General features: G+C 42.4%; 1 protein-coding gene across 1 annotated transcript; it reads right to left on the bottom strand.

Moving 5' to 3' along the window:
• Window positions 1–10,798: 10,798 nt before the first annotated feature.
• PTGDR (prostaglandin D2 receptor) lies at window positions 10,799–19,380 on the bottom strand. Its single transcript, XM_012451049.2, has 2 exons — window positions 18,416–19,380; window positions 10,799–12,774 (listed from the first exon to the last, which is right to left on the bottom strand). The coding sequence occupies exons 1-2, from the start codon at window positions 19,349–19,351 to the stop codon at window positions 12,541–12,543; spliced, it is 1,170 nt and encodes a 389-aa protein (XP_012306472.2). The 5' UTR covers window positions 19,352–19,380; the 3' UTR covers window positions 10,799–12,540.
• Window positions 19,381–20,001: the final 621 nt, after the last annotated feature.

Genomic DNA, 20,001 nt, shown 5'->3' with positions numbered 1-20,001 from the left:
ACTGACTTTTTAACCATAAAACTTACTGCCTTAAATGTTACTTAGCCTAATATTACTTTGTGTTCACATTTGAAGTATAGATTTTTGTTCCATTTTTATCTTGAGCTCTTTGAGGGGGAGGAGACTGTCATTTTTCTTTTGGATGTGCCAATTGTTAATCAAGGAAAGTGACCGGGACAAGTCTCATTCATTTCTGGAGGTTTATTTGCCAAAGTTAAGGACACACAACTGGGAAACAGGTCTATGCCTTTCTCTGAAGATGATTTTGAGGCCTTCCATATTTAAAGGGGAAAGGGCAGGATATTGAGAAATACACAATATTCATGTGAGAGAGGCAGGAGAAAATAGTCATTCCTGCCTTTGTCTGGCTCAGTGAATTTGCGTGTTTACATAAGATTAATGTAGACAGTAGGGCAGAGGAAACAGTCATATATGCATATGTCTCAAGTGGGCAGAGGGATGATTTTGAGTTCTGTCCTATGTCCCCCGAACCTGTGAAGAAAAGCTTTCAATTCGCATTGCCATGATGCACTTTAACAGAAATGCTTTAGGGTGAAGATCTTGGGGCCCACAAGGAATTTCCTTGTGGGCAAAATGTGAGGGAGGTATGCAACTTTTTATCTTTGTAGCCTTCTTATTTAGGAACCAAAATGAGAGGCAGGTTTGCATGACCCAGTTCCCAGGTTGACTTTTCCTTTTGGCTTAGTGAGTTCCGGGCCCCAAGATTTATTTTACTTTCACATTCCTCCCTTTAAAAAAAAAAAAAAAATTTTTTTTGGAGAAAGCGTTTTAGAAGGAAAATGTGTCTCTGAGTCTCAGCTTGCTTTTTTCTTTTTCTTTTTGAGCTGGTCCCTCATTACTAGGATGGTTTATTCCCAGAAATTCAGGTCCCACCTTGCTAAGAAGGTTCATTTCTAGGAGATCATGTCCCATGAAGATTAAAATAGGGAGAGGACGGGTTCAAGCAGTTCTTGTGCCTCAGCCTCCTAAGTACCTGGAGTTACAGGTGCCCACCACCATGCCCGGCTAATTTTTGTATTTTTAGTAGAGACGAGGTTTCATCATGTTGGCCAGGCTGGTCTCGAACTCCTGACCTCAGGTGCTCCCCCCGCCTTGGCCTCCCAAAGTACTGAGATTACAGGCGTGAGCCACCTCACCCGGCCAAGATAATTGTTAAATTAAGTTTAGCCTAAAACTGCCTCCTAACATATTTTAATTTAGGCCTAAAGGTTTCTCCTCATCTAGTGACCTAACTGGCTGTGTAAATAGACTATAACCTCCTCTTATACCAATCACACAGAGTTTTGGCCAATCACAAGTGGCCAACTGTTAAAAAAATAAGTAAAATAAAATAGGGAGAGGAAAGAAGGAAAAAGGAAATTAAAAACAGGGACCTAGATGAGATATATAACAGCAAAGGGGAAAGCAAACCTGAAAGCTGGGTCAGGCTGTGCTACTGCCTCCTCAGTTAGAGCAATTCTTTGGGCAATCATTACTCTAGTCCTTTCAGTTGAATGTTGTCTAATCTGCACATACCATAACAACATTGTAAACAAAAACAGGACATAACACAAATTGTTATTATTATTCCTATTAGAAGCAATAGCTTCTGCCACCAATTTCCCTAGGATCTGAACCAACCACTCAACTAATCCATTTGTGAGCGTTTTGGATCTGACAGATTGGTTATCTGGGTTTTCATATCAGTCATAAGTCAGATTATGCTATTCAATTTATCTGGAATATAAACACAACATTCAGTCTTTATGATGGTGCAGATTTCCCCTTGGGCTGTAGTGAGTACATCTAAGGCCATATGGTTTTGCAGCACAGCTTTTCTCATAAGTTAGACCTCATTTTTTAGCAAACAGATACCCGTGAGGCTATCATTTAGAACCTTTTCTGTGTAATTTGTTAAGACCTCTATATTCCATATAACATCTTTAATACCTACTTGTGGTATGAAGTTTGAAGCTAAGTGACCATACCATTGGAATACAGAATGTGTCCAGCGAGACTGTAAATGAAAAAGGTTTGCTGGTTCTGGCAGGCTCCAAATTACTTGTCCTTGTGCCCAGGCATAACTTAGGGAACATCATCCTAACCATCCTGCAGATAACCATGGTCATAAGTTAGGGCCACATGGCCAATATGTCCCATTTGGAGCTAGCCAATAAATACCTGGTTGCTGCCCCCCTAATTGGTGGCCTGCCAGTCAGTGTCTCGTAATATGATAATGTGGTCACAATGTTCTCCAGGTATCCACCCCATATCTCTTGTAGTGTTTGGCCATTGGTCCTTGGGGTGGTTTCTTTGTTCCAAGCATAAAGAAGCATTTTGGCTGAGTTGGCCAAATGAAGGGATGAGCCAGATAAACCCATCCCAAATTTGCATTATCCCATTTTGAAAATGGGCTGTTTGGGACATGGTTACCACCTTCTCTTTTAGTTAGGGGGATGCTAAAGTGAGAGCTGGTGAGCTGGTCTTTTCCCATGTCCCTGCTCTTAAGAGTGTTTATAATGGCCCAATTATATATATTTAGTCTTTTGTTATGCTTATCCAGCACTAACGATACCAGAGCGTTTCTGTGATGTAATAAATTTTGGCATTCTATCTAGTCCTGACCTTGGAAGGGGGATACCCACCATGGCAGGCTGGAGCCACTGGAAAGAGATATGATCCACATATCAAGCAGGCATCCTTTTATAATCTGTCTGCATAATCCTGAGCTCATCATAAAAACAGATTGGTCGCTGGGCGCAGTTGCTCACGCCTGTAATCCCAGCACTTTGGGAGGTCGAGGCGGGTGGATCACGAGGTCAAGAGATTGAGACCATCCTGGTCAACATAGTGAAACCCCGTCTCTACTAAAAAGACAAAAAAAAAGTTAGCTGGGCATAGTGGCGTGTGCCTGTAATCCCAGCTATTCGGGAGGCTGAGGCAGGAGAATTGCCTGAACCCAGGAGGCGGAGGTTGCAGTGAGCCGAGATCGCGCCATTGCACTCCAGCCTGGGTAACAAGAGTGAAACTCCGTCTCAAAAAAAACAGATTTGTCTTATGGCCAACAATGGGTGACAGTGGCAAGAAGGTGTAGAGACATAGGGTAAATAGAAGCAAGGTTGTGAAATTCATTTTAACTACTAAAAAGACATTAAATCAGACAAGGCAAGTGCCCTGTTCTGCATAAGATAGCAGTTGCCAGTATCTCTAGGACAGTAATTGTAGTAGCTATTATGCAACACACACAGGTGTTCTTTTGTATACAGGCCTGGTACTCTGTCTTGGGTTTAAGATATCCACAACAGGTATCATCTGCTTCTAGTGCTGGATTGAAGGTCGATGTTTAGTGAACTGGAGGTGAATATCTTTGGTAGGAGTTACAGTCTATTCAGGAGTTTGTGCCTTTTTAAGATGACAGATGTAAATCCATGAGTTTATACCCTCTGATTTTTCAGTACATGGATTAGTTAACAGTACTTGGTATGGCTCCTTCCATTGAGGTTGAAGGGAGTCCTTTATTAAATGTCTTGTCCAATAGACAAAGTCTCCAGGCTGAAGATCATAACCAGGAACCTTGTCTTCAGGGAATGGACTATGAAAGGAATTCTTTACCAAATCTTGGCTTTTGTAAAGACAATGAATGGGTCCCTTACAATATTGCAATATATCTCCCTTGAGAAAAGTTGGATTAGTTATTTTGGTTCCCATACACGTGAGTCTTCTTGTTACAATTTTATAAAGGGAAAGCTGACACTTTCTAAGGTGGACCAGAGTGTAAGGAGTACTTTAGGCCAGTGGAGGTGAAATCCATTTATGAACTTAGTCAATTGTGTTTTAATTATTCCATTGGTCCTTTCCAGCAGCCCTGAGGACTGGGGATGGTAGGCACAATGGAAATGTTGAAATATGGGCCAAATTTTACAAATATTTTAAATAACTTGGCCAGTAAAATGAGTTCTCCTATCACTGTGACGTTCACAGTGGACTCCCCATAGTGGAATAATTTTTTCTAATAGGATTTTCCAACTTCCTGCTGTTCCTTTCCTTCAGGGAAAAGCTTCAACCCAATGGGAAAACATGCAGACCATTACTAAAACATGTAACCTTGAGAGGATGGCAGCTGGATAAAATGAAGCTGCCATAATGACCCTGGGCCTCGTGGAGGAGCTTCCCTGGATTATATTTGGGACAAACAACACACTGGGAGTAAACCTTCTGTGCCACTGTGGAGGATGATTTCTAGTAACATCGTTTACACTAGGATATAATTTTATCTGGATTCCAATGTGTCAGATTATGAACATATTCCATAAGGGGCACCTGACATCCTATTGGAATAATGATTTATTATTAGGTCCATACGATATTTTAGTTTCAGGACTTTTGTTGGGGCTATACTCTAGGTTTCCTTCAACATGCTTTTAAGTGTTTCAGGCTTTATGACCATTTCTTGGATTGGGGCTGGTGGCTTTAATGTTGCTTTTTTAGCTGTAGCAATAGCAAATTTGTTACTTCCACTTTTAGTGGTGTCCAATGTAGAGTGACCTGAGATTTTTTAGTCTTCAAAAGTTTTGATTGAAAATAGTTTCTAACAGCTCTGATACTTGGTTGTCCATTCTTTTTGGGTTGCCCTGAGGAGATTAAATATCCTCTCTCCTTCCACATTCCAAAGTCATGAGCACTCCAAAGGCATAGCAGCTGTCAGCGTATGTTCGCAGCCTTGTCTTTCGCCAGTAGACAAGCTTGAGTCAGGGCAATCAATTTGGCCTCTTAAGCTGATTTGGCTTGGGGAAGAGGACCGGGTTTAATAACCTCTAGTAGAGGAACCATAGCATACTCTGCTCTAAAGTTTCCATCCTCCCCTCTTAAATAAGACCCATCTGCATACCATTCTATCTCAGCATTATCCAGGGGCATCTCTTGTAGGCAAGCCCTGGGAGTGAGAAGTTGGTCAGTCATCAGAACATAGTCATGAGGGGTTTCGTCAGAAAGACCAGGCAAAAGAGTATAAGTTAATTAGTTGGAGCATATTATGTCAAAGTGTATAAAATAATTTAAAACTGATTCATTTGGGTTCTGATGGCTTTGCTGGATTTTATTCCAATCCACAACCCTTTGGAATATTGAAGAAATGATATTTAACAGAGCAGTGGCTCACTCCCATGCATCTTTGAGCCTGTGTTCTCGACTTCTGGGGGCTGGTTATTATGGCTCTATTGGGCCTTCGGGGGTTAAGTCTGCTACAGGGTCTGACCACTGTGCTTTCTCCAGCCATTCCTTAGCTTTAGCTTCTGAGACCAACATGTACCAGCTGTTAGAGGTCTGAATGGTCTGGGTCATAGATTCTGATAATGAACTCAAATTCTTGGGCAAACACAATTGGATCTTTATGGGGGACCAGAAATTCTTTATGCCCTGCAACTCAGCCTTTGACCAGTGTTAGTAGACAATCACCAGGGTTCCCCTACGTGTTACCAGTTGTTCCCGAAACAGGGTGATCATGAGCGACGTCCCTGCAGGGTCCCCCTTTTCCTCATCTTCCATATGAGAGGCTGTCACTGGGGCTTGTCAGGGGATTGTCAGGAGGTAGGGTGTTAGAAGTTAGACTCCCTACTGCCTTCTGTTGAGTAAGTGGCATCAAGGAGGGGAAGATGGTGAATTGGCACATGCAGGAGGAGGGAACAGATCTGTTCCAGGAAGTTTAGAGATGTCAGGGGTAAAGTGGGGGTGTAAGTGGAGGAGGGGAGGTGCCATGGGGAAGTGAGGGATTCTGAGGATTTCTTTAAGAGAGAACATCACAGAGTCCTTGGTTAGCATTTCTAAGTTGTTTGTTGGCTTCTTGTAAGGACATGAGGCAATCTTCCCCCATTTGCTACTCTCTAGGTACCATTGAAAGTAGCTTTCCCATTCTGCTTGTTTAGTTTTTGTGCCTGTGTTTTGCATGCTAGTTCACAGGTACACTAATTTGGGCATCTCAGAAGATCCCCATCTAGGCCACTGTAAGTATCTGCCTTGGTTATAGTGGTCCACTTGATTAAATATTTGCATGACAATTCACCATAAGTGTTTCTGCATATACATGGCTGGAGTTTCTAAGGGTGGAACTTGGTGTTCTGCAGCTGTGGGGGTTTTAGCCAACTTAAAGGCCTCCTTCCACATAATTTAGGGTTTTCCTTCAGATTTGACCAAGTTGGAGGGTTTATTGGATCCAAAGTGTGCTGCGGGAGGACCTAGCTTTTCAGGGCCATTACTTCCTGAACCGGTTTGGTCCACCCATATTGTGGCTACCTGGCACAGTGTGTCAGGGGCTCAAGGTGCAGGAGATCAGCTACGTATTTGCACCTGCGCTACGTATTCGCACCTGCTAGCTGAGATCATTACACCCTAAGTCTCTTCTTCTAAGGGGAAATTCTACTCAGAGCCATTGCACACCTTAGGGAATGTTTCTTCCAGACACCCTCATGAAATTCTCAGTTGCCTGAGAATGCCCGGAAAGGCTGAGAGGGGCAAGGTGCTCTTATTTCTTTGGAGAGGAAAATTCCATACTCATAAGCTAGAGGGTTTAGAGTTGGCCAAATCCAGTAAGAGAAGGACTGAAACATACAGAAAAAACCTAACAAGACAGGAACAAATAGACAAGATATCTAAGCAAAATGAACAACAATCACACAGAAATTATACAATTTCTGAGTGCTCTAAATGTAAGGAGAAATTAAGACCAGCTGGTTGTTAACAGTAACTTTAATCATTAAAGAGAATTTGCCCTGTAATCCCAGCACTTTGGGAGGCTGAGGTGGGCGGATCACGAGGTCAAGAAATCGAGAGCATCCTGGCCAACATGGTGAAACCCCGTCTCTACTAAAAATACAAAAAAATTAGCCGGGCGTGGTAGCACGCGCCTGTGGTCCCAGCTACTCGGGAGGCTGAGGCGGAAGAATCGCTTGAACCCAGAAGGCGGAGGTTGCAGTGAGCTGAGATTGCGCAACTCCACTCCAGCCTGGCGACAGAGCAAGACTCCATCTCAAAAAAAAAAAAAAAGAATTTACAAGACAATCCCAACTCAGCTTCTTCCCTTACTAGTGATGAGGCTCAAGCTGAAGACTGTTCTCCACTGATGAAGAAGCAGACAAGCTTGCCTTCCTTGGTGGAAGCAAACAGAAACTCCCAGGGAAAAAAAAGGAGTTTTGTTGTTTTTTTTTTAAACAGCAAATTAAACCTCAGACCCCAACTTCCTGCAGGGAGGAGGTCCCAGACCTCAGCAAATTGTCCTATTGGTTTGGGCTATAAAAAGCCCAAGTTGGTACAAGTAGGAAAGCTGCTGCAAACCGGGGCCACCTTCACTCGGGATCCCTCCGTGGTCAATCAAGGAAAATAACCCAGGTAAGTCTCAATCATTTTTGGAGGTTTATTTGCCAAAGTTAAGGACACACACCTGGGAGATAGGTATATTCCTGTCTCCAAAAATGATTTTGAGGGTTTCAATATTTAAAGAGGAAAGAGAAGGATACTGAGAAATTCATAATTTTCATGTGAGGCGGGGTAGGGGAAAACAGTCACTCATGCCTTTGGCTCAGTGAATCTGCATTTTTACATAATGTAGATAATGTAGACAATAGAGCAGAGAAAACAATCAGATCTGCATTTGTCTCAGGTGGGCAGAGGGATGACTTTGAGTTCTTGCCTGTGTCCCCACACCTGTGGAGAAAAGCTATAGATTCACATTGCCATGATGAACTCTAACAGAAATGATTTAGAGTAAAGGTCTTGGGGCGCCAAGGAATTTCCTTGTGGGCTAAATGCGAGGGAGGTGTGCAGCTTTTCATCTTTTAGCCGTCTTATTTAGGAACCAAAATGGGAGGCAGGTTGGTGTGACCCAGTTCCCAGCTTGACTTTTCCCTTTGGCTTAGTGAATTTGGGGTCCCAGGATTTCTTTTACTTTCACACAATCGTAATCAGTAAATCATTGTACTTTATCTTTTTAACCTAATTGGGAACTCTGGATTTTTTTAATTTGGGGGGAATAAAAAGTATTTTCTAAATTCATTATGAATTGTGTTTCATGACAGTTATTGTTTCCATATTCTATTCTGTAGTGATAAGAAATTGATGTTGGCAAGCTACCAACTTTATTGTTTGCCCAGGTGTTTATACAATGCACTGCTAGACTAATCTAAAAACATCAATTATTTCTGATTTGGGGCTTGTTTTAAAATCTGACTCATACTTTAGTACTTTCTAACATTTACACTACTTTGTATAATTTTTAACTTCTACTAGTTTGTCCTGTGTTTCCAATTAGACTCCAAGTGCTTACTGAGTTTAAGATTATCACAAGACCCTATGAACTTGACTTAAAATACTCTCTTTTGAGCTTTGACTTGACTGTGTTTTATTGTTTTCACTGGTTGAGGCATTTTAGTAGGAAAAAAAAAAGCTTATATCTTCTTCCTGTATGTGTAACCAGAGCATGATAGGTTTCTAAATACCTTCATTGCAAATATTTTTAAGATTAGACTTACTCCTGAGTTTGTGCAGTTTTTAAAAAAATATCTGGAAGACTAGAATGTTCACCTCACTGATATCAGGTGAGACCCGCTGATTCATTCCACTGAATTTGGCTATTGTGAAATGGTTGGGAGAGGAAGCCTAATTATAGGACCACCCATCCTATGCTCTCAGCTTTCCTCCACGTAGAGTCTGGGAACACCCAGGCCAGCAATCCTAGTCTCACTCAAGAAAATAATTAAAGAGCAGGCCACTCAACGCTGTTCTAATAAGACAAAGTTGTTTTTACAATGTTAAGATTGCCTAATTAACAAACCTTTATGCTGTTAATTTCATTATGTATGGGTTGCTATTTCCTGGATGAAAACTAACACATACATGTTAATTTACATAATGTCTGTAACAGTAGGAAATAATATAGAGCAAAAATTTTTTCTCCTATATGTACCATTTTCGCCTTTGGATAGCCTAAGAGAAAAATCCTTATATGGTGATACGAGAACATTCTTCATCAGATACAGATGAATCTTTAACCAAGCCATACAGCAGTCTTTTATTGACTAGACATATGTTTTAGGACTATCATGAAAGAGAACACCTTTTATTCAATATAGTTGTGGTATATTTATAGCTCTTCTACAGTATATGTTTGAATTACTAAGTGAAATGAAAAAAAAAAAAATAGGTGACTAGTCCACAAGGATTTTAATGCCTGGAAAGAAAGATGAAACGTATAATATTTTCCAGAAAATATACAAAAGAGTCAAATTATGAAAGTTTAAAAATAGCTTTACATATTTCAGTGGAAATTTCTCTCCCATAGAGAGCTAGAAAATATTAATCCCTAATGAAAGCTAACTTTAGATACAATCATTGGCAATATTTTCATAAATGAAGCCTCTTTAGTTTATCTTCTTTCACAAGGGAACAGCATCAGGCTTAGTGCCCAATAAGTGTTTGCAGGAGGCCAAAGAAATATCACTGCTGAGGGTAGCATCTTTACCTCCAAGTGAGCAAGACCGGTCTTACCACTGTTATCAGAACTTTGAACTTGGGAAAGAGTCAGTAATGGCTGCCACTGTTGAAAGATACTTAAAAGCTGTAACTTCCCTAAGAACGTTACAGATAATAACACTGTGGAAGTTCAGTGTGAGAGAGTATCTGCAACTCAAAGGATCTGAGAATCAGAGGTCAGAGAAACACAGACTCTATCACATATTTTCTTGCCTTTTTTTTGGTATTTTTTGTTTTGTTTTGTGTAGAGCAGTGGTTCTCAAACATTAACGTGCATGAGAATCACCTGGAGGGCATGTTAAAGCCCTGATTGCTGGCCCCACCCAAGAGATTCTGATTCAGCAGGTCTGAGGTGGAGCTGGAGAATTTGCATTTGTAGTAAGTTTCAGGTGATGTTACTGCTGCTTGTCCAGGACTACTGATTATTTTCTTCAAGAGAATATGCTAGAGTGGAATTACTGGAACAACAGAAAAGAACCCTTTAGGCTCTTGATAGACTGTTGGGTTTTGATCAAGAAAGGGTATACACATTTATGAACTCGCCAGGAGAACATGAATGTTCCTCTCTGAATAACCTCTGTTATTCATAGTTTTTTTTGGTTAGGTCCTGTATATTATTTTGCATTTCTTTGATTAGGCTGAATATTTTCCTACACTTATTAACCACATGTATTTTCTCTTATGTAAACTTTCTCTGTGTTCTTTTCAGTTTTCAATCAGAGTCAAAATTCCTACTCATTTTCAATACTTGACTTTCAATGCATCTTCTTCCTGTGAAGTTCTCCTGACAACCCTACACGTGGCTCCTAGTTCGGGCCTCGTCTTCTAATAGTAAATGCTCACTCACAATACTATGGAGGATTTCTATACTGTATCCTAATTGTTTACACTCCTCTCTCCCCAGTGAACAATGAGCAACTCATGAACCATGACTGAGTCTTATTTTTATTCTTTTCCTCAGCATCTAACCAACTGCTTGGCACAAGGTCTCTGTCAATTATTTAAGGAATTAATGAATAAATCTATGAACATCACTGAAGAGTTGCTTTTAACTCAACACGGACTTCATCTAGATGGTATAGCTACGTTTTGTATAAAACAAAAAGGAGCACTGAGTCCTTAGCTAAATCTGTGAAAGCTTGTTTAAAGTAACATAAGTGTTAATTGGACAGTATATAAAAATTCACACTATGAAACTGCTAGACAATGAAATATTGCAACTGCTCAAAAAAGAAAACCAAGCCCTTTTCTTTCATTCAGTAATTTCCTCAGCAAAATATTACAAAATTATATTTATTGATTCATCTGGAGACTTTTCAAATTAACTGGACAATTATCATAACACACCTCCCCAAAAATGTTCTTCTTCTGACAATAAAACACACATGTACTTATGCATTGAAGATACAAACCAAAGTGAAATTTCAAAAACAACTACATTTTTTCATCATGTTACTGTCAAATTATACTTCTTGTATTCCTAATTTGCCTTTTTCACAGTTTTGCTATACCAAAAAAATTATATACATGTATCCAGCTTTATACTATCTCTGAGATACTAGAAAAACCAGAGGTGAAACAAATGAGGTTGCTGCCAAGTTGGAAATAAGTAAACATGAGTACTCTTGCCTTTGGAAGGGACTTCCGGCTAGAGGTCTTGAGACTATGCAAATATAGCAGGCTTTGCATCTAGGAGTCCCGGAGGGTGTCGGATCCAAAGGAACTCCAGAGGTGCTGAAACCCCTCTAACCTCTCCGATCTGTTCTTTTACCAAAGGCGAAAGCTCTTACCTGCAAGCTGGGTTTAGAGTCTCCATTTCAGTTGCAGCTGCGTTTCCTCCACTTTTCCCTTTAGGTCATCATGTTGCTGACCCTCGTAAACTTTTAAATTGCTATTAAAGTGCTCAATTGTGCTCCTTTGCAGCTATATCCTGCTCCAGTTTTGAAAGTGTAATTTGAAGTAGATCTTGGAACCTAAGGTCTTACTGTCTCCACAGAGCAGAATATGGCTGTAATAAGTAGCTGTTAAGGTAGATATTAAGGCCATTGTCAGTATCATCAACTGAGGCTGACCAAGTCCTGGGTGGGCTTTTCGCTGTGCCAGATGCCCCACTGTGCCACACAATCAAACAGTGAACGTGGCTCTACAGTAAGTCACACACTGGTTATCAAAGAAGCATAAATCCTTCCACCCAGGAATCCATCGATAGGATAAACCTTTTATAAAATGAAGGTTCTAAAAACAAAGAACATTTTGCAACCCACCCCCAAAATTTAATTCCTACTGACAGCCTTGACTCAATACAAAAGAAACTGGACTTCAAAAGATAAAAATGAATTTTTGCTTCTTTGGGTTGTGGGCTATAGTCATATCTTGCTCTGTGTCTAGTTATAGCTTCAGGTCTCCTCATGAGGCAGCAAGTATTCCCCAATCATTGGCTGGGGAAGCCCTTCCAGCTGCCTGACGTGGTCATATTTCCCACCTCATTTCTCTGAGGAACATCATAATTCAGGCTATGCTTAGATCAATTGGCAAAGAAATGAACTAAATAGGGGCAATGATGATATAAACTCAATGAATCAGGTTTCACCAAAAATGAATAGGGTAAGAAATTGTCCTTTTTAAGAACGCCTCCATCACATAATCATAAACAGTAGTGTTTCTACTATATTTTAAAAGACCCATACATCTCAAGACCTCGCTAAAAAAATTAGGGCCACCAAGTACAAATGTAGGGACAATTAATACCATTGCTTTTTAAGACTTTTAACATTGGTTACAATATACTAAGTTTTAGTTGCTGTTAATAACAAAATGAAAATGCACTGAAGGGGTTCCTGACTATTGAATGGCAGAACATTGTTAAGATATATCAAATACTTTTGAAAATACATATACATGCTTTTGTTATGGGAGATGACTTTTAAGGATTTAAACTGTAAGATTTTTTTTTTTTTAATCGTGGTTCTTTGACAGAAAATGTGCCATATTCCTCAGCTTACCACAGAGTGAAAAGCACTGTCACAGGCTGGATTCCATGTTGGTGGAATTGCTGCACCAGTTCCTGTACTTAAGAGGTCTTATGAAAATCTTGTGAAAAAACATCCGAAATACTGGAGCTCTGAAAATGATAAAAATCCAAGGGTCCACAATTGAAATCACAGATAGAAAACGCAAGGCCTGGAGGTCTTCTGCTTCTTCAGAGGTCCTGTTTTTCTCCTTGACATCCTTAAATGCTCCATAGTAAGCGCGATACTGTTTTGAAGAAAAACATTCCATTATGATGTGGAAAAGTTAATGATAGCAATCAATTCACTTACTTCACCAAAGTTTCTGTGAGAACATGGCAGTTGAGCTTGGAATACTCATTTCTGGTACATTTACAAACAGCTAAGGCCACTGCAGCTGATGGGTGCAAGTGGGGAGCTGGGAAGGTGGGGGGCAGACCTGGGAGGTGGGGTGGAGTACTGGCCGGAGACCCCATCTGATTAAGTTCCTGAAGGCTATTTTACCTGCCTGGCTAAGTTTCTAGATCCCTGCCAGGCCATGAAGATCTGCTGATCCTTTACAAACAGGGTCACCATGCTTTCATACATACAGAGCCTCTTTCCAGCTAGCATCCTGACACATACTTCTCCAGTTCTCCTTTCTCTCTTTTCCCTGCTTCCTATCCTCTCCTATTAGTTCTCTCAGAAATAAGTCATACCTGTGTAATGTCACATGTACGGAGACACCAATAAAATGGAAGCTTTTAATCAATGTGAAGAGATAGGAGATCTGACAATGAAAAGACATGAGATGACTTGGATAAAAGAACTGTTCAACTAGTGTAAATTGCTCTACTTACTTAGCACAGATTGTTACCTTTTCATGGTTGACATCCTTTTTTTTTTTTCAATCTAGAAGGCAAAACATGCACAAAAATAGAAGGCTGCCTTTCCTAGCTCCAACCGACTCCTATTGTCTTGATCTTCCCTGAGGTCTCGGTAGCCTCCTTGGAGCCCTGTAAAATGCCTCAAACAACAGCTTTTCCTTCCATTCAGCCAACACTGATCTCTAGACCAGCACACCATTGCTTCTCACTCTGCCTAAGGCTGGCCCCCCCCCCTTTTTTTTTGCCATTACATTCTCCATGCCTACTATGATTCTAAATCCATAATAGAATAAATGGACTCTAATGGAACAGGAAGTGTGCAAACTCAACATTAGTAAGAAGGGATATGGGTAAGAGACTGGAGTCATTTGAGGTAATCAGAGCATCTGCTGGAGAAGATGTATTTTCCCCATAATCATTTCCTTACTGTTCTACTCTCTTCTCTATAGAGCATTTCAGCAGGCTCAGCCACTCCAATCTAGTGCACTTAGGAAGACACCTTACGTTGGACTCAGCTGTTATTTCAATCTGGATGCCCTTGCCCATCTGAAGTCGGGCAAGGGGGAGGCGGCGGGGGAATCTTAACAAAAAACAGCTTACCCATAACATAAATATTGTCTTTCATTAAGCTTGATGAAAAGTTTATTGGAGTATGATTTTTAAAATTCACTTTAATGCTGAATACCTAACTAGATTGAATTTTCAGTCTTCCAGTTTGATACAATAGGAAGAAAGTATAAGTAAAGAGAATATGGCGTGAGCTTTAGAGGCAGCTTGCAGTGCTTTCTCTAAGGCATATAGCATTTTCAGGCTGGGCATGGTGGCTCACACCTGTAATCCCAGCACTCTAGGTGGCCAAGGCGGGTCAGGAATTCGAGACCAGCCTGGCCAACATGGTGAAACAGCATCTCTACTAAAAATACAAAAATTAGCTAGGCATGGTGATGGGTGTCTGTAATCCCAGCTACTCTGGAGGCTGAGGCAGGAATGCTTGAACGTGGGAGGCAGAGGTTGCAGTGAATCTAGATCGTGCCATTGCACTGCAGCCTGGGAGACGAGCAAAACACTGTCTCAAAAAACAAACAAGCATATTTTCACCCAAATTATTTTTACCTTAGAAAATCACAATGTCCTGGGGGTTGGTGCGGGAGCAGGGATGGATGAGAGAGGGTATGCATGTATATATTAGGTGTTATGAGTGAGAGGTCTGTAAGCCAGGTAAAGATAAGTATAAGCTATTTAATTGCTTGTCAGAATCCATGGAGTCAGAGAAGAGAGAGAGAACACCCTGAGTGCATGAGAGAGCTCTCGTGCATATGCCATTTTGGGGGGCAGAAAGAATGGGTGAGATGCTCCTTATGAAGGAGGCTGTGGGAGGCCTCTAAGGGACAACAGGCAAGGGATGGGCCCAGGGAAAAGGGTCTGAGGTGAATTTAAAGGGATAGAGCAGAGGTCTGCTTTGTTACAATGCGTGGACTGGATAGAAGAGGGTATCAGAAGCCGGAGAGGGCTGCCCAGCAGGGATGTCCAGTTGCAGAGCTGGCAACAACATTGTCTCAATGCCTCCCAAGTCCATCAGAGGGCGTTCTGCTCACACCGATTCATTGAGCACTTTAAAAAAATGCCCGTGTCTTTTTTTTTTTTTTTAAGCCAGAGTCTCACTCTATCACCCAGGCTGGAGTGCAGTGGCAGGATCATGCCTCATTGCAGCCTTGACCTCCAGGGCTCAAGCAATCCTCCCACCTCAGCCAAGTAACTGGCACTACAGGCACATGCCACCATGCCTGACTAATTATTTTTTATTTTTTTGTAGAGGCAGGGTCTCGCTGTGTTGCCTACACTGGTCTCATACTCTTGGACTTAAACAGTCCTCCTGATTTGGCCTCCCAAAGTGCTGGGATTACAAGTGTGAGACACCACACCCCAATGAACAATACATTTCTAATACAAATCAAGTGACTTGAAAGTCAAAATAACCTAGTGGAACTGACATGGATAAAAACTGCCTAGAAAATAAAATTATTTATTTTAATTATACCAGTATTATTCAGTTGTCTATATCCTAACTAATCAAGCATTCTCAAATGGTTGGAATTATATTTTGCCACACTCCGCTTTGAGGAGAAAGGGGCAAATGGAAAACAAACCCATGCGAAGTGTTTTCTTTTTAAGCCAACTTAATCATGGAACTTACTGTCACCCATGTCTCCCCTTTCAGATACAGATACAGTTGCCAGGTCCATTCCTTAGAAGAGTGTAAAGTCTCTAATACCTATTCAGTGTGTCTTTGTGTTTTCTAGACCTTTTAAGGTAGTAGTTGAGAGTACACGCATGAGTTTTCAGAGTGTTTTCAGTACTTTTGTGCTCTTAACAGGATTTTTCCATTTTACTTGCTATAATGTCTGTAACTTTACTATCATTAGATCATTTCAAAATCCCCACATTTTCCTTGTACCTATGAAAAAACACAAGAGGTATATTTTATCTTGTTTTGCAGTCATATTTTTAGAATTTCTTAGTTTTATTTTCTAATATGAGAAATACTGATAGATTTAATCCACATAAACAAAAGCTGTCTGGGTCATTAATAATTTTAAGAGTATAAAGGGGTCCTTAGACCAAAATAAAGTTTTAGAGCCACTGCTCTAGCATATAGCACTATCTCCCGAGAAGATAATATTTCTTGATTTTTTAAATGTGTAGTAGGCAACAATAATACACGGAAGTTATAAGTAGTGATAATAATGATGCTAATTATTGAGGCAAGGCACTGGTTTAGGTGATGAATGTATATATTCTGTAAATAATTTCAAATCTTCATAACAATCTTACAGAACAAGTATGGTTAAAATCATTTTACAGATGAAGAAACTGAGGTCAGAAAGGGTAAATTAGCCACTTCCATAGCTAGTAAGTGATAAAGCCTGATTCAAACTCATGTCTGATGCTAAAGCCCTTATCCTTTCTAGAAAATGGTGGTTCTTGTGAAGAATACTGTCGACATTAAATATATTTGAACTTTACAAGTTTTTTAGAAAATCGTTTTCAACTCCATTTCCTTCAATCCTCACAACACCCTATGAGTTATCCAAGTCTCTTTAGAGACATTTCCAAATGCAATGTTCTTTCCATTGTATGATGTTGCTTTCTGCGTTGATCTGACTAAAACATTCAAACTCAGGTCAAAATTTCCATGCATTTGGCTACTGTCTGTTTTATCACAGCATCTAGATAAGTGAGGCCCCAACTTTAAAATAGGAGCCCTTAAAAGATTTTATAAAGAACCAGATAGTAACCATTTTAGGTTTTATGGGCCAAGAGGAAAGATCATAAATATTTGATAGGTACTAATATAACATGGGAGAAAACACATTTCCACAATTTATTATTGATGGAATTCAAAATGTATGAATAATTGAGTCCTTTTTATGGTAATATATCTACTAAAAAGAAGAATAAAATGCTTTCTTGGGACAGTATTTTTCTTGAAATAGTATGGCTCAATTGAAGCTCAAAGCTCTTGGGTCTTATCAAATTGATTGCAGAGATTCATTTCTAAGAATTATTCCTAACTACAGGGAGATATGAAACAGTGGCCAGGATAGATGTGGCCTGTGAGCTGTGGTTTGCCAACTCCTGTTTTTAGAGTGCCATTCTACAAATGTGATCCCTGAATCAGAGCTTGCATATCACCTGGGAAATTGTTAAGAATGAACATTCTTTAAAAATGTCTGAATCAGAAACTCTGGGGAATGGAGTCCAGCCATCTGTTTTTCTAGATGCCTTGATGGTGATTCTGAGCATGTTAAAGTTTGAAAAACACTGCTGTATGTCATCTATGCCTATATCTATATTCAGATAGATTTAGATAGATATAGATTTATGTATTTGTTTATTTTGGGGGCATACTGTTCCCACCCCTGCATGCTGATGCTCAAGATTTCTTTTCACACACACAGGCCTTCATTTAAAGGAAAAATCACATTGTATTTCCCTTTCATTCACCATTGAGAGTAATATACAAAATTGCTACACTCTGAGAAGAAATTTAACAACTTTCCTATTGACAGAAGTCTCAGGATTTCGAGAACATGGGATTGGCAATGGAATTTCTTTAAGTGTTATTTTTGTTCGACAGGTACCTTGGGGGTGGGAAAAAGGAGAGGAGCAACACTGAAAAAATTTCTTCAAGCCTCACCTACTCCCAGATGTCTTGGCGGGGGCTCCAGGAGCAAATGCCTTCAAAACGACGATTGATCTCCATCTCCACTGCCATCCTCATTACTAAATTGAAACCCGAGATACTGGCTTTCATGTCACCTCACTGGCCAAGATACATCAAAACCCGTCAAGACAGGTTATCAAAACAACACTAGCAGCTAAAACATACAAAGAGCCTCGGCCTCCATCCAATCCCTGGCGGATGTAGCACCAGAAACAGCAGCCGTGGCGCCTCAAAGTTTACGCAGGCGTTTTTAAAAATTAAAAGTATGCATCTGCAAATCACTCTGGCGAGATTAAACCTCATTTTCCCTTTCTATGCCACCACCGCGAACAAGACCCCCTCCCCAAGACGCCATTCACCCATTTCTGATACCACTGAAGTCATGAGCGAGTCTAACAAAATAAAACATCACCCAGCCGTCGAGAAGTAGAGGGCTCCTATTGCCAAGGAGAAACTAAGTTCTGCTCCTCCTAAGGAGCAAAAGTTATCCCAAGATCTCCCCAGAAGGAAGCAGAGAGGAGGGAGTTCTGCCACATGGAGAGGGTTTTGCTGGGCTAAGGAGACACGGTCGGGCTGTCTTTCCCTTCCGTTCTTTAACTTTCCTTCATTTCGCTCTACAAGCTGAGTTATATCTCGGGGCTGTGGAGGAAATCCAATTTGGGGAACTCAGCAAACAAACTTTCCTGGCCCAGGGCGCAGCTCGCCTGGCACCGCGTCCATCCCGCTCGTTCCACCCTGCCCCACATCCGCGGCCAGACAATCCCAGCTCCCTGCTGTCTCGGGGCCCGGGGACTCACAATTACGGGCAGGGAACACATAGTGAAGAGCACAGTCATGAGCGCCAGCAGCAGGAGGTGATCCAGCTCCTCCAGGGGCTGCGGGGACGCTTCCCTCCTGTTGGCGCGGGGCTCGGTGCGGTTCCTGGAGCAGGAGCACGGGTGCCGCTGCAGCCGCCGGTGCATCCCGTAGAGGTTGCGCATGGCGCCCAGGTTGCACAGCACGGTGGCGAGGACCAGCAGCGCCATGAGGCTGGAGTAGAGCACAGAGTAGCCCAGCACCGACAGTGAGCCCTCCTCGTGGACCATCTGGATAAAGCACCAGGTCCCCGGGCAGTACTGCACGAACTTCCCGAAGCCCGCGAAAGGTAGAGCGCAGAAAGCCAGGCAGAAGGCGCTCACCACCGGGGCCACCAGCGCTCCCCGGCGCAGGGTGATGTGCTGTCGGTAGAAGAAGGGGTGCCCTAGGGAGAGCCAGCACTCCAGTGCCATGGCCAGGAGTTGCAGTGTCGAGGAGAGCCCAAAGAAGGACATGAAGAAGGCGAAGGCTTGGCACAGCGAGTTGTCCAATGCGGGCTCAAGCACCCGCAGGCTCCTGTTCTGAGCATAGGCAGCCAGCACCACAGGGCTCAGGAGGCACTTGCCCAGCAAGTCGGTGACTGTCAGGCCGCACACCAGCACGTAGAAGACCGAGGGCGGCGGGCGTGGTGGACGCGGTGGGCACCACCCCAGCCCAGAGCGCGCCAGTAGCCCCAGGGCCAGCAGGTTGCCCAGGAGGCCGGTGCTGAAGAGCACCCCGCCCATCGTTGCCGAGTTGCCGTTTTCCACCGAGGTGGTGTTCTGGCAGCGGTAGAAGGGCAACCTCATGACTTGCGGGAGCGAAGGGCTAGAGTCAAGGCTGCGGAAGGGCGAGGGCCCTGGCGCCCGGGTGCTGAGGAGCCCCCGGCTGCTCCGCATGCACGCGGCTCTGGCGGAGAGGCTGCGCCGCAGAGAAAGCTCTGAGGGCGGCGGGGTGTACCCCACAGCAGGCACCTCCTATCTAAACTCGCGAGTCACACCCCTCTTCGAGAGGCGGGACGTTCTGCAGGGTGCGCGCCTGGCGCTGGCATTGCGGAGCGCGGAGCAGACCAGTAAAGAGCTCGGGCCCTGATGCGCTGCGTTCTCAGTAGAGACAGACCCTGGTGCTGAATCGGAAGGACAGGAGGAAAATAGCCAGAATTCCGAGCAGCCCACACCAGTCCTTACAGCGAGGCAGAGAAGAACTACTGAAATGGACGGGAAATTAAGCAGCAGCCACCTGGGAGGAGGGCAGTGCGAAGGGTGCCAGTGGTGGAACTCTGAAGGTGGCCAAGAACTCTGAAGATGAGCAAAGAGTGGAGGCTGAGAAAGGGCTTCCACTTGTCTTGAATTAGCGAGTAAAGGAAGGATAATGATAATTCACGTTTGGGAAGCCCCTAAGCCTTAACTCCTCTTCTCATCTCTTCTAGATCAGCGCAATGTGGGGCATTGACGGTCATCTCCATTGCATAGGCGAGGAAACTGAGGCCTTGGAAAGTTAAGTGATCTGCCCGTGGTGACAGAGCTAGCGAAGTAGCAGAGCTGGGCCT

Source organism: Aotus nancymaae, unplaced genomic scaffold (genome assembly GCF_030222135.1).
Source record: "Aotus nancymaae isolate 86718 unplaced genomic scaffold, 86718_ANA_hifiasm-v0.15.2.pri h1tg000062l, whole genome shotgun sequence".
In the NCBI taxonomy this organism is placed as follows: domain Eukaryota; kingdom Metazoa; phylum Chordata; class Mammalia; order Primates; family Aotidae; genus Aotus; species Aotus nancymaae.
The sequence above is the reverse complement of the archived record's forward strand: the minus strand, read 5'-3'. Positions and strand labels throughout refer to the sequence as shown.